Source organism: Zeus faber (genome assembly GCF_960531495.2).
Source record: "Zeus faber genome assembly, chromosome: 12".
Classification (NCBI taxonomy): Eukaryota; Metazoa; Chordata; class Actinopteri; order Zeiformes; family Zeidae; genus Zeus; species Zeus faber.
In genome coordinates, this window is record NC_137196.1 from 8,670,803 (window position 1) to 8,685,994 (window position 15,192).

At 44.3% G+C, this 15,192-nt stretch overlaps 1 protein-coding gene across 1 annotated transcript in view; it reads right to left on the reverse strand.

Annotated features, from left to right (window-relative positions):
• Positions 1–15,192, reverse strand: part of kcnn1a (potassium intermediate/small conductance calcium-activated channel, subfamily N, member 1a) — a 50,673-nt gene that overhangs the window by 10,061 nt on the left and 25,420 nt on the right. The window contains exons 3-4 of the mRNA XM_080011397.1: positions 12,536–12,631; positions 10,722–11,140 (exon numbers count right to left, since the gene is read on the reverse strand). Coding sequence (XP_079867523.1) covers positions 10,722–11,140; positions 12,536–12,631 — 515 coding nt within the window. The remainder of the gene's footprint in view (positions 1–10,721; positions 11,141–12,535; positions 12,632–15,192) is intronic.

Below are 15,192 nucleotides of genomic sequence, written 5' to 3' on the forward strand. Positions count from 1 at the left end.
CGTGGCAAACAATCTAAAAAAGAAATCTATTTGGAGGAGAAAAAAATGGCCACGTAGTGAAGACCACTTCCTATCTACTTTCCAATTTAAAAAGAACACTGATTTATTTCGGCTTCCAAGCAACATTTTGGACACAAAGTGGTTTGGTGCTGCAATTTTTTTTTTTTACCGGTTTCGATATACCGTATTGACCCGAATATAAGACAACCCCCCATTTTTTAACACTCATTTTTGTAAAAAGACTTTTTAAAAACCAAATCTTGTTTTCATATATTAAAAAAAAATCATTTCATCAATTATTTTAAAAGAATGATAATGCAGCATGCAGTCGTACGGAGAATATAGTAGCAACCTGGTCTTGTGCTTTTCCGTGCTCATGGTCACTAAATAAATTCATCTATTGAATCCCGCACAATTGTCCAACTTTTTTCGTGATACAAATAACAAAATTATAACCAATTCATTTGAATGGGGAGATTTTATTCGACTTTCGAAGCGCGGGGGGGGGGGGCATGGGGGAGGAGGGGGGTACAGATACATGCACTAAAACTAAAACTAAATCACAGGTCTGGTTTAGTTGCAATGTCATGGAGACTACACTACCCATAACCCTAAGTGTGACAGCTACGTCTCTGATTGGTGGAGCTCGCTGGAAATGTTTACTGCACTGGCTGATGGGTACACAGGTGCAAAGGTTGATATTTATACCCATTTAAATTGTTATGAATGAAGTTCATGCTGAGGGTTAGACCCTATATCCCAATTCTCGCCCATCATTGAATTTAATAGACCATTCAGAGAAAAAGCGAAACCAGTATCCCGCTTTTATTTTGTTCTAGTCAGAACAAAGTTTAAACCCATGCATTTACATTTTAATACATCCGTGCCCCCCCCCCCCCCCCCCCCACCTCGCTGCAGTGGTGTACTTTCGTCAGGTTAGTTTTAGTTTTAGCGTACGTATCCGCACCCCCCTCCTTCCCTATGGCACCCCCGCTTCTGAGGTCAAATAAAATCTCACCGTTCAAATTAATTGATTTAAATTTCGTTATGTGTAGCACAAAAAGAAAGTCGGACTGCCGTGCTCCGGGACAAGACATTCATTTTCGCGACTGTGAGCACGGAAAAGGGCGAGGCCAGGTTGATAGCAGCCTATGTGCGAAGATTGATGAACGTAATGCGGAACCAAGTTTCACAAGCGTGAGCTCCACCCAGAAGCCGTCAGCAAGTTGGCAACATGCACAGCTTTGTTCAAACTGACTGACGTCTGACTGAGTCAGTCACACTATGGTGAGCGCAAATGTGTCTGACACACAGGAGCTAGAAGAACCGCCCGCTTCTTTTGAAATCAGCCGTCGGATTCCCAGCAACGACGACAGCAAAGGAGAGCGAGCGGTGGATCGGACGAGGAAAAAAAAAAAAAAAAGGTAAAAAAAAAGTCAAAATAATAATCCGATGAAGAAATTTCCACTGAACATCGAGCGCATATGTTATTGTCTGTTAATAGGAATCAATGAACATTGGCGGAAGATTTGCTTCGAAGGTGCTTTAAAAAAAAAATCGGGTATGCAGCCAAATCGTTGCTCACTTCTCATTATCGCAGAAGAGTGACAATTTCATAAAGCGCGATCGGGATGACAAACACCGTGTAGTTCAAAGTGACTGGAGAGAGAGAGAGAGAATACTGCGAAGCTCGATTTGAAATATGCCTCTCCGACAGATGCAAAATTATAGCATATTACAAAAAAGATCATCAGTCACATCTTACAACAAGCCTCCCCCTCCGACAAGAGTTTTGCCCTCCCCGAGAAATAGGTTTGGCGACGCACATCATCAGATCGCTAAAAATAGCCGACAGGACATCCTTGATCTGTGCGTCCGAAACTCCTCCGCGCATGTGCAAAAAAAAAAAAAAAAAAAAAAAGAACGTTTGGCGTTGGGGGAAAAAAAAAATTATAATAAAATGCTCTCGAAAAAACTCGGCATTGATGATGACATCTCCATACCTTTTCAAGTTCATCACAGAAACCAACCTGCCACGTCCACCCTCCCTCATTCAACCGGGCTCGTCTGATCATTGTCTGTCTGTCTAGGAGGAGATCAGATGCGACTTGGATTCGGGAGTTAAATTTATAACAAACAGCATTGATTCAAGCAATAGGAGACAACATCTAACGACATTTATTGCATGAAATACAGAAGATTAATCGTTATTTCTGGGATTTGCCAAAGGCTTTTTTTTTTTTTTTTTTTTTTTTTTTCTCGTCCATCCAATCGGAATTCGCTAGTCATTTAAAACTGCCCAGCGGTTCCACAGCATGTAGATTCGAAATGGCCGCAAGAATGACTCCTAATTAGTGCAAAACAAGGTTTGGATTACCTGAGGCCTTTTCTTTTTTTTTTTCCCATGAAAAGGATAAAAGAAAATTGGTTTCGGGGTGGGGAATGCCCTCTCCTCATTCTCCTCCAAGACAGTTGGCTGTTATCAAATGTCATAAATTAAGTAACCATGCCCACAGCAGTTGAAATCCAACCACTCTCAAGCCTCTACTCATGCTCAAAGTCAGGGGAGAAAAAAAAAAAAAAAGATTTGATCCTGTTTTTCCTCTTTTTTGGTTTTTTTTTTAACCTTTGAATTGACAAAGTGTGTGTTTGTGAGGTCAAGCCTTTTTAAATGGCATGCAGAAAAGCAGTCGTTACAATACCATGCAGGAAGAAACAAGATGTCCACATCCTGCATGCTGAATAAGCCAGTATATTGAGAGCTGGGGGGGGGGGGGGGGGGTCCGGGACCTAGACTGCATTTAAAGCTGGGCGGGGGAAGGAATAAATACCAAAAATAAATAAACGCTTCTGACAAATATCGCAATACCTGCAAAGCAGAAAACGTTCTAGACGGGCTTTCATTTGTAAACATTTAGGTTAGACTGGGACGGGCGGTGGGAAAGAAGCTGATGGGTTTTGACACCCGCCGTCTCCTTTACCTGCATCCCCACACGTCGCTGGCTGGCACTTTGACGGCTGCCGAGGGGGCCGTACTTGATCAGCTGGCTAAATATTGTAATTGCAAGTGACTAATATGCTAATTTCATTCAGCTCGTCATGAGAAATTAAAAAAAAAAAAAAAAGGCACAGATGTGAGTCGTGCCTCGCAGACTGGGCGACGGCGTCGTATCAAAGGCAGTGGTGGAAAACCTTGTGATACCGTTGGCGACATTCCCTCGTAGCCTGGCATAATAAAAAAAAAAAGGACGGAAAAAAACGACTTAAAAATACGTAAAGTCGTTTCATTTAAGAATTTAGGGAGAAGGTCTCTCGATCTGACGACACGGCGATTACTTCATCATAAAATACTGTTCGGGGGAACAGGGTTGGGGAGGGTTGGCAGGGGGGCGATCAAGCGGGGTTTATTCTTTTTTTTGAGCTCTCAATATACTGTGTCACGTTTTTTGGAATAGCATGGAGAAGAGCTGGCACCACTTTCACCCTAGGATAGGAGGGATGTTTGTGTCGACGAGTTACTGTACACAGTTGTCTCCCACCCCTTGAACTGTCCCTGTGAGTGTGAGATCCTCCTGACTTTGACTCAAGCCAACCGCATGTCGCCGCGGAGGGAAGAACACATACGAGGAAGGAAAAAGAACAAAACAAAACACGTTCACTTTCTGTACTGTATACTGTCTATACTGAGTCAAGGAACACCCAAAGAAAATAATCCACACTATCTGATGCACAGCATCGTATCGGCGCCGACGCCGCGGCCAGTTTGGTTGAATTACCATCACGATGATGGTAAAGTATCAACTGGTGTTCCCGCGGTGACCTTTTAAGACTCTGGACCCCACACACACGTGCGCACACACGCACGTGTGCGCGCACACACACACACACACACACACACACACACACACACACACACACACACACACACACACGCACACACGCACACACGCACACACCCACACACACACAAACACACCCACACCTACTCCAAGAGTCCCTATACCTCAGGTGGCTTTTTTAGAAAACTGCTCACGTTCATCGATCAATATCTTCAAAATAGCAAGTAACACAGCCAGTTCTGAAATTAAATGTAAAAAGTTGTTTTAAAACATTGTGTACTTTGTTTACCATCGTTAGAACTTAAGTGGGGTTTTTTTTATTTTAGTGCAATATGATAAGTACTCATGTTGTGAGTGCATTATGTCATAATAGCAACTTGTCAACTAGTCAACAACAAAAACAAGAACAATAGTCATAGCTAGGATAAGATCAGGTATTCAGGTGTTCCTGAAAGGGCGGGGTCTTCAGGTATTTCTTGAAGATTGTGAGTGTCTCTGCAGAGCATAACGAGCTGGGGAGCTCATGCCACCACTGGGGCTCCACGCATGAGTAGAGTCTGGATTGAGAACTCATTCCAGGCAGTCCAGGCACCACCAGCCACCGCTCATTTGCAAGCAGTTTACCAACTTAGATAGTGCATGTTGGTAAACACTGTACACCATTGTCTGTCAAGCTCGGATGAATGTGCTTTTGCTGATATACTGTTGAGATCATTTAGATCTATAATACAACCCTACTCGAATGTATAACAAAAAATTTAAATAATATAATTTTGAAAATGTATATACAATATATAATAAAATGGATATAAAAAATAATGTATGCATTTTGTTATTTACTTAACATAATTATTTTCTTTTTCAGAAAAAAATAAAATAACAATGTTTTCAAGCAAATAACAAAATACCTGTATTTTGTATTTCCTAATAGAAAGGGATACAAGCAAGCCTGTGCTAATGAAAAGGATGGATGTAGATTAAATTAAGAGGACGAGGTGCAGCAACAGCATTTTTCTGCATTATTTTACTTTCACATCGAAAACTTTTTTTTTTCATATATATATTTTTTTATTTTCTTGGCGATTCAAACAAACTGAAATGCTCTGTGGTGGTGAAATTTGGGGACATACTCCTTGGGGGAGAGTTTTAGCGGCAGTAAACATAAGCAGATAAAACTCAAACCGGCGATGACCTAATTAAAATAAATTGCGAACCTAATTGTGTTTTTTACAGCATAACCATGCCATGGCAGAACACTGCAAATTGATCCAGGCAGTGTATTTTCTGCATGTCGTGTTCTGTTCTTGTGTCTCTAACATGAAAGAGACACCGATGGAAGAGAATATGTAATGATCTGTTAAAACTGCTGAGTATAAGATTGCTGAGGCCAAAAGGCTGAAGACAAATTGTGCCCTCTTTGATACATTAGATGTAATTTCATTGAGCTTTTTCTGAAACAATGGGGGACGTCGGAGAGCGGGGCTGGGCGATCTATCGATTTAATATCGAAATCTTGATACTGGACTAGAAATTCTAGCAAATTAATGCAATTACAGTGTTTGAACTTCATTGACTGTTTGAGCTGCTCTAGCACTTCTATCTGCATTGTCATAATATCGACATTACTAATGGCTGTTACTTGTGTGTAAATATATTATGAGAGAACTACCAGTCATCCCAAAAATATTGTCAAATTATCAATATTAAGGAATTTTTCAAGAAATACTGGCATACATGGCCCAACCCTAAGACCATGTGCATCAATTAAGGTTAAATCCATTTTTAAAATTGAAATTCAAGATACATTCCATTTGAGGACTCACTCTCAGCTGACATTTTTTCTTACGGTCAACGGTCTCCCTTCCTTTCATCACCACCCTTGCGTTACTCCAAACCTCGAATGAATCATAGGAAAGCTCTGGCTCTTATGACCGTGTTGTCCTTGTACCTGTTCGCTTTTTAATTCCATGACTTCACATCTTCACCATCCACCAAAATGTTTTTGTGTTTTGATCTTACGTCGTAAAACAACAACAACAACAACAACAACAACAAAAAAACGCTCCCGAAATGCGAGCGTCCCACTGGCCTGGCTCTGCCTCCGCACCGTGTCAGGTGGCGCCGACACCATGGAGCCCAATGACACATCAAAAGAAAGTCATCCCGTTTCACAGATCAGTTTCCCAAAATCTCCGATGGGCATCTCCGGCTATTCAGTTTAATTTATCAAAGTTTTCCCACTTGTCGGTATCACAAAAAAAAACAAAAAGCGCCACATCCTGTTCAGAAACCTCTTATCTGGAGCCCGCATAAACGAGCCGTGTGCTGAGGTTTATAATCTCTTCAATTGGTAGCACTTAGGTTGCCTACGCTGTTTGGCTTTCAGGCAGATCTCTTTTTGTAACTATATGCAATCTGTGATGAACCCAAAAAATGCAAACCAAACTGTTAAAAGCGCAAAATACAATACCGGATGAGAGTGAATTGCGGGGTGTTTCAGGTGCATTAGTCCAGCCAATGCAACAAAAAAAGATGATATTTAAAATGGCATTTATTGCGAAGTGCGCCTTCTTCCACCTGCCTTTGAGCAAAAAAGCAATACTTGATGATTTTTTCTTTTTTTTTTATATAGACAAATTTCTAATTTCTTCGTCCTTGGAAAAAGGTGATCCTTAATCAAAACCTGTGTAGACACTATGATCTCACTCGTATCATCATGAGTTTAAAAAGGAATTATGTGCGAAGGATTCCATAAATGACGCCAAGCTCCGCCGCTATTACAGGGAAGCTATAAACATCTACCTGGCTAGTTCAGATCATCCACACACTCGCTATGGCTTCCACAGAGTCCCAGTTGCACTTATTTGTGCAAGTGCTAAACCCTCCAAGTCAAAATCAAAAAATAATGATTTTTCACGTCCTCACCGATGGACGGTGAGACGCGGCAAAGAGAGATCAGAGTGAGAGAAAGAGAAAGAAGTCGGTCAGATTCACAGAGAGTGAGAGACGAGGACCAGGGAGGCAGGCAAGGCGAGGCATGCATGCGAGTGTGCGGCTGGTGTCCCGGGCCCACCCACTAGGGCTCAGGGAGAGGGCGAGGGGTAAGGGGGTAAAGTCGTGGGGGGGGGGGGTCTATGCCCTGTCACATGTCTACAGTAGTTGGAGATTCAATGCCGGAGTAGGGGAGTAGGGGCTGAGTAGGGGAAGGAAAAGGGGGAGAGAGGGGGGAACCCAAAGAGCTTAGCTTGGGAGCTTTGTTGAGGTAGGTTAGCAGGTGAGGGGAAGGGTGGGGTGGGGTGGGTTGGGGACAAGGCAGTCACAAGTCTGTTTTTCCTTTTTCTTTTTTTTTTTTTTTCACAAAATCCATCTACTGTAATCTGCATCCACCCCCACCCCCCCTTGTGTCTCCATGGTCTGAGCATCATTCACCCCCTCCCCTCTGCTCCGCTTCCCTCCCCTCCCCTCCCCTCCCATCTAGGCCTTTTCCAGACGGACTCCATGCTCGTCCAATCTCACACCGTACGGGCCGATCTCGATTGGCTCGGGAGGAGGCGGTCAATGGAGGAGTGAGCAGCAGTGTGTGTTTGTGTGTGTGTGCGCGTGTGTGTGTGTGTATGTGTGTGTGTGTGTGTGTGTGTATACAGCGGGAGATACGCTTCCAAAAGTCACGCACAGCACTTTGGGAACCAAGCGCCTCTTTTTTGTTTGGCTTTCTCTTTCAACGGGTTCGTTGGGTCGTGGAATGGGATGGCGGTGAGAGGAAACATGAAACCGTCCGTGCTGTTTCAGTGTTTACCAGGGGAGGGAGGGAGGGAGGGGGGTTTGTGGGGTTGTGCAAGAACATTCGAACCATGGATGAAAAAAATGAAACATGAAACACAAACTCCACCGACCTTCTCATGAAGAAACCCGCTCGCTCAGACAATATGGCGCTTGGAGCTATGCGATGCAAAACCATGCAGCGCCTGACAGCGAGGCACGTCCCAAAACCCCCAAAAATGAAGAGGAAAGAAAGGAAGAAAGAAAGAAAGAAAGAACAAAAAAGGGACGCACAGAATGACAGGACGTGGTTTAATCCGTATGGGTATGTATCGCTGGAGAGTTACCGTTCCCATTACCACAAAAAGCCTCTATGTTGTTCGGAAACCTAAAAATCCTCCGAATCCTCGGACCAGATGCTAAAAAGGGACTCGAAACGGATCTGTCACAACTTCGTAAAGGAATCAAAATACACACAAAAAAAAGATGAATTAAAGACATTAGGAGACATTAGGAGACCAGTCGCCCTCTGGCGCATTTGGCACGGTCACTTGAAGGCTGCTGCCGCATTTTAACACATTTTAACTCTTCCTTCAGCCCTTGCGTGCCAAAACACCACCCGCACAGTCGGGAAAGAGACGCTTGTTTCCAAGTGCTGCTTAAAACTACTCGGTTTCCCCCCGCGCTCCTCGCCGCTAAAAGCCTGGACAGATAGGATCGATCTGGCAATGACAAACCTTTGTTTTGGTTTTTCTTTTGGGTTTCTTTGTTTGTATTGTACAAATTTGTTATCTCAAGGATGGTGCCACATTCATGCCAGCTAGAGGGAGAGACGCCACGGCGGCTTTTGGAAAGGATCGTCGGCTGTTTGGTTTGGTTTTGAAAGGGGAGGGGGGGCTGCCCCGTCACCCAGTGCCTCCCACCCCCCTCCCCTCCTCCACCCCACTCAGGGCAGCAGTGGCGCCAGCTCGGTGCGAAATGATAGGATGGTTGGTTGGTTGGTCGGTTGGTTGGTTGTTGTTTTTTTTTTTTTTTTTATTCTTTCCACGGCTAGAGAAGAAGGACTCACATGGTATCCCTATGGAGCAGCGTAGTGGGGAGATAGAGAGTACAACAGAACATTATACACACACACACACACACACACACAAACCCTTGCGTACTCCCACACAATCCAATTCTGCAGACACGGCGTCACTCCGAGTCAACAAGAACACACACTCTCAAAAACACACACACACACACAAACACACACACACACACACACACACACATACAAATAAAGCACAAATGGGGCCGCGCACACAAAAACACACAAAAAGACGCGTCCACACACATGTTATACTTGGAATAAAACCAAAAGGGTAACGACATGCACTGCTAATAGCCAGTGTTTGGCATGGGGTTGGGCGTGTGGATGTTAAGTGTATTTATTTGTATGCGTGTGCGTGTGCGTGTGCGTGTGCGTGTGCGTGTGCGTGGAGGTGGGTGTGTGTGTGTGGGTGTGCGCAGGCACACCTTTTTGTGTGTAAATGTTCATTACTCTGTGTGTCTGTGTGGTTGCACTGTGACCCAAAGGGACTCTTACAGGCCCTCACAGTCCATAGGAAACGACCTGTACACAGCCTGTTTCTGCCTGTTTGTCGGCTAAATCTGGGTTTGACGGATGTAGATAATAATAATAATAATAATAATAATAATAATAATAATAATAATAATAACAAATAGAACAGGCAACAGATAGGGGGGGGGGGGGGACGCGGCGACGAAAGTTCCCCAAAACATGAAATGGACAACGACCAAGACGGACCACAGGAGCTGCCAAGCAATTCATGGAGACTCCTACAGGGGGTGCTCCTCTGGGACCCAGCTCAACTGAGGACGTACTGTACCGTTTTGGACAATCAGCGTCAAACACAAATAGGTTCCTCCTCCTTCCCTCAAGTGAAACAGGTCCAAACCTCACTAGCCAAGAATTGGGAAGGGTGTTTTTAAGGAACTACAGGGTTTTACGGGGTTTGGGGGCGTTCCAGGTTCGGACGTGGGGAAGGGGGGGGTTTGTTAGTGAGGTGTTAACGGAGGAGCGACGTTAGAGCGGTAGTAGGGGGAGGGAGAGGGGAGGGAGAGGGGGCGGGGCTTTGTCCCAGCGGGCAAGGTGAACTGTCGGAGAATAATAACACTTAGCGATTGAAAATGTCCAATTGACCCTATTACCTGACTCCCCCGTCAATGGACTTCTTGGACTCCTAACGGCGCAGTACATACATAAAAAAAGGGGGGGGGGGAGAAAAAACGGAATCGCTGGCAGACGGAACTGCCATGGATTCTCCTGCCTCTCCATACCTCTACATGCGCCCCCCTCCCCCCCACTCAAATCCCTCTCCTTACGACTAAACAGAATGACTTTAAAACATCAAAGCTGGCATTAACTTCTCATTTCCCTATGCAAATTTGGAAGGAGAGAGAGAGGAAAAATCATTTAGAACCCGGCTCCCTGGTTTTCCCTGCTCTCTTTTCTCCTCATTTTCTGCGAGAATCCCTGTTACCCCCCTTGAGAAGGAGCTCGATGCGCAATATTTCGGGGGGGACGGGGGGGGGGACGGGTTCGAGGATCCCTGGGGCTCCTCTGCATTACCAAAACAAACCATTCAGCAAACAAACAATTAGACATTCATGAATTATGGACAAGCCTTGCTAAAATAGGAATTAAACAGAGAAAAAATGAAAGAAACCAACACGACAACAAGGAGTAGACGAGCGGAACTCTGAGCTGATGGAGCGCACGTCGGACGGACCATGGGCGTGAGTGCGTGGGCGTTTCCTCTTTTAACCGGAAAGCTATCGTAAGCTATAGGTGTTCCGTGGACCACAGGGGACGAGCGATGGAGGACACGGGAGGGGGAGGGGGCGCTAAGGAGAAGAGAGCCGAGGAGGGAGCGAGGAGATAGAGGGGAGGATGAAAGAAGGAGAATGCCTACAGTTCCACAATGGGTGAAGGGGGGGGGGGGGGGGGGGGTCTTCCGCCATTTTTTTTAACCCTTTTTTATTTCAAATCTGTCCCCTAGACATCCATTTAGTCCCCCACCGCCCCGTCCCCTACCGCCCCCCTCCATCTCCATTTACCTTTCGCAAACACGCACGGTCCACGCCGCGATAATCCAGGAGGAAATGCTGAACACCAGCAGCACCGTCCCTGGGCAGATGGTCATGAGGGTCTTCATGACGAAGCGCGTGTTGAAGTTGATCTTGTTGAGGGCGCCGATGCTGCGCGACGAGGCGTCGGTGAACAGCTTGCTGTGGAGGAGCATGACGCGGCCGATCAGGTAGAGCCGCAGGAACATGGGGATGGAGAGGATGATGTCCACGTCAGCGTCGGCCACCGACGGCGTGTAGCTGAAGGCCAGCCGCGCCGTCCAGGTGAAGACGTACTGGCCCGGGATGGGGTGGATGGCGCACACCAGGAGCTCCAGCACGATGAAGAAGATCCGCTCGTACGTCATGGCTATCCGCCAGTCGTCCGCGCCGTTGTCAACCATGAACAGCTAGGAAGAGGGGGAACATTTTAAAAACATAGACAGGCATATTCTGTATGGAGAAGTTGTAGTCAGGATAGCCCCATTGGATTGCATTTAAAACACAGTGAGAAGCTGCAGCAGAGCAGTATGTTTCTTAATAGTAAAGTTTCTCATCAACAGTTATAGCTTTTATTCATACCTACTAATTTATTGTTACCTGTTCCCAGATGATGTACACATTTTTTCATCCAGTACAGTATATCCATCTAGATTTATATTTTATATCCATATATATATATATATATATATATATATATATATATATACTAGCAACCATACTGCCACTTAACCCTGAACTTAACTCATAGAATTGCTTTTTGTATATTATTCTATATTTGGCTATTTTTATGTTTTTATTTGGCCATTTTCTTTGTATATTTAGCTATTTTTGTATATTTGGTTATTTTATATTTTTTCTGAATGTTTAGCTGTTTTTATGCAAATTGACTGTAAAGCAATGCATCATTTTTTTACCGAGACAAATTCCTTGCAAATGTGTTGGCCGAATAAACTGACTCTGATTCTGACTCTGATTAGTGACGGGAACCCACATTTTAATATCACCTGGGTTGAAAAACACAGAAAACCCATCCTTTAAAGACAGTGTTCCAACCTATGGTGGGTTCCTCCCGCGAAACGCTCTACTTAAATTCATAAAACCACAAAAGGTTATTCATCCTACTGTATATTTAGGTTCTGTATCACAATGAGCGCAATTATTCAGAGTCATTGGATGAATCAGAGCTGTAATTACTTGCTGTCATTTAGCCAACTAGGTACTCCATTCCACCCTCGGTGTAATTTTAAACCACGCAAATGAACCTTTGACAGTGAAATGAAAAGTAAAAATAAAAGGGCGAACAGAACACACTAATACGGTATCGAGAATTATGATTTAGAGATCACAGGCTTCAAAAGATCCACAGAGAATGAAAAATGGACTTCATATTGATACAGACTGTGAGAGAGTTATCAACAGTGATACATGTGTTATGTATCTTTCCGTTGTGTATTTTTCAAAAAGAGTATAGCAGCATATATACTCGAAAATATATAGCAGGAAGTGGTGAATAAATGTTACATATTTATAATATAACTGGGAATAAATATTGCTAAATAATTACAAATATAATCAACGTCAATACAATTTTTTGTCTCCGGCATTTTTTTACTGTGTTAATATGATTTAGTCACAACTTCCTTATGTTTCTGTAATATAGTTACAGATTTAACTACAGTCATTACTGTACAGCCTCTCTCTTTTAAGTTTTTTAAATAAAATCATTGTGAACTTTATTGTAATTATTATTGATATTATTGTCAGCACATATACCAATAGCACAATAAACATAATTGGCTCACCTGGATTTCCCGGGCATGGTACATTATTATAAGACCAAGCAATATAACAGTGGAAAGGCTGATAAGGCATTTCAGTGCAAATGAGTACGAAGATTCCTACGGTGAGAGACAAAGAGACAGGGAGAAAAAAAAAAAGGTATTAGAGACACGTTTATATCGGATCAGCACATTTATTTCAATATACCGATATTACATGTGAACTGATGTGAAGCTTATACGGAGAATAAAAGATTGTGATGCGACGTGGTAGGGATCCATGTGCGAGTCCACGTCAATTACAATTGGTCGGGACAACAGAATAGTGTTGTATGTATCTTTTAAACACTCGCTCATTGTAAGCGGTGGAGGAGGAGAAATGAAGGAGAGGCGTTGAAAGCGAAAGCGCTGAGCAGACGCCTTTAGCTGGAAAATAAAATCAAATAATAAAGAAAAATGGTATCATTCTGCGACCAGATAATTGTATTGATTGGAAACATTTTTGCCCTGTGAAGACGCTGCAGTGGTATATGGAGCTTTGTGGTATCGGCTTGCGAGTGTAACCCAATTACACACGCACACACATGCACACACACACACAAACACACACACACACACACACACACACACACACACACACACACACACACACACACACACACACACACACACATGCACGGAGACACACAGAGGCGTTTATTATCATTATCAAACCGCTGCTCATACCAGATGCTCGGATTGATGTTTTTTTTTTTCTTCTTGCAAACAAACAACATAGTGTTGCTAAACAAAGGATTTGCAGGTGCGGGGCAAAGGTGCAGCCCCCCCCCCCAACTCCTCCCTCGAAACGTCTAAACTGCCAATTAATCAGCGTGCAGCACGAACGCGGGGTGGGGGGCTTCCTGTTTAATGGTAGGTGTAGAAAAGGCAATGCTAGCATTAGTAGGATAGGACCACACAGCAAGCACAGTAATGATAAATAGGCTGAGCGGAAGCCAAGCACTGCAAGCATTGTGTGTGTGTGTGTGTGTGTGTGTGTGTGTGTGTGTGTGCTTGTGTGTGTGTGTGTGTGTGTGTGTGTGTGTGTGTGTGTGTGTGTGTGTGTGTGTGTGTGCCTGTGTGTGTGCTTGTGTGTGCGTGCGCGTGTGCGTGTCATACCTGTCAACATTGGGATATGTGGCACACCGTGGAGGAGGGAGTAAGCGAGTGACCAAGAAAGTGTCCTCGTTACGCACGATTACGCACAGTGTTTTCTTTGGTGTCATTAAATGACATTAAATATATCTACAATAAAAACACACTGTTATTATTGGGTTTGTTTGGAGAAACGGGGACCGTGGACGCACAGCAGAGCGCAGCGGTCAGCGGATACGGACAGTGGGAAAGTAGGGCAAAATACGGGAGAATCCCGGGAAATACGGGAGGGTTGACAGCTATGGTGTGTGTGTGTATAGGGGGCCATAGATCTTGGAAATGAGAACCCCCGCACTATACTTGAGAGTCCCTACTCTCTCCATTGGTAAAATGCCATTTGATAAATCAATTTAACAGCCGCGTTGTAAAAATGCCATTGTGCGGAGGTGGCTGATGATGGGAGGGTTGTTAAGATAATCACAACACCTGACGGCAAATGACAAAAACAACGCGCGCAAAACATCGCTCATGAGCGCCAACGTGACTGCACGGCACAGGGCTGCCCGCTAATACTGTGTCCTTCACTGGCCTATATTACGGAATGTATATTTAGCCATCAACTAGATTACCTGCCCCCCCCCCACACACACACACACCAAGAGGTCTACAACTGATTCTCAAGGCGCTCTTACGTTGGAAAATTGTTTTGAAAAGTCCCAGGTGAAATAACATTGAGTAAATCAATTAATCCACCTGCCACAGGTTCAAGGATTTTCCGCCCACGACCCACACTTTGATATACAATGGTCCGATGGACAAGATGATCTAGTTGCTGCTCCGCTCTTTGTTGTCTTTAACGCTTTCTGGTACACAAACACATAACAGTTAAGCCTTAAAAAAAAAAGCCTCTGTATATAACCTCCCTGTCATTATTTAACAATATCTAACAGCCGCAGTAAATTCAACATAAGAATAAAACAAAGAAAAACAAAAAAAAGAAACGTGCAGTAAATAGAAAAGTGTGGCAGAGCCAAACAAGAAAAACACACACACACACACACACACACACACACACACACACACACACACACACACACACACACACACACACAGCCCGGAGCCATCACTGCTATTCATTTTATCTTGTTCCTTACTCACATACAGACTGTTGGATATGAAAAGGCTTTTAAAACACCCACACTTTTTGACCTATTACATACCGCGGGATGGGCCGCCACGCATTGCCGTGTATTCGCTGGTAAATAGCCTGGCGGAAAACGTCGCTCCGATTGGGGCGAGAGGGCCGATCGTTACATACCAGGGGTATTTGTAAGAGAAAATACCCATGGAATTGATTGGGGGAGGGGAAGGGAGGAAGGAAGGGGGGTGGCGGTCAATGACAGGTCAAGGATTGCCGGGCGGTCACTGAGTCCCGCAAAAACAAACTAACCTGTTTGTGGGGGTGGTCTCGCCGCCTGGTTGCTGGGGGCTCCTACCGCAACATCTCCCCAGCCCTTTATGTCCCTAACATCTCGTTCATTTTCAAT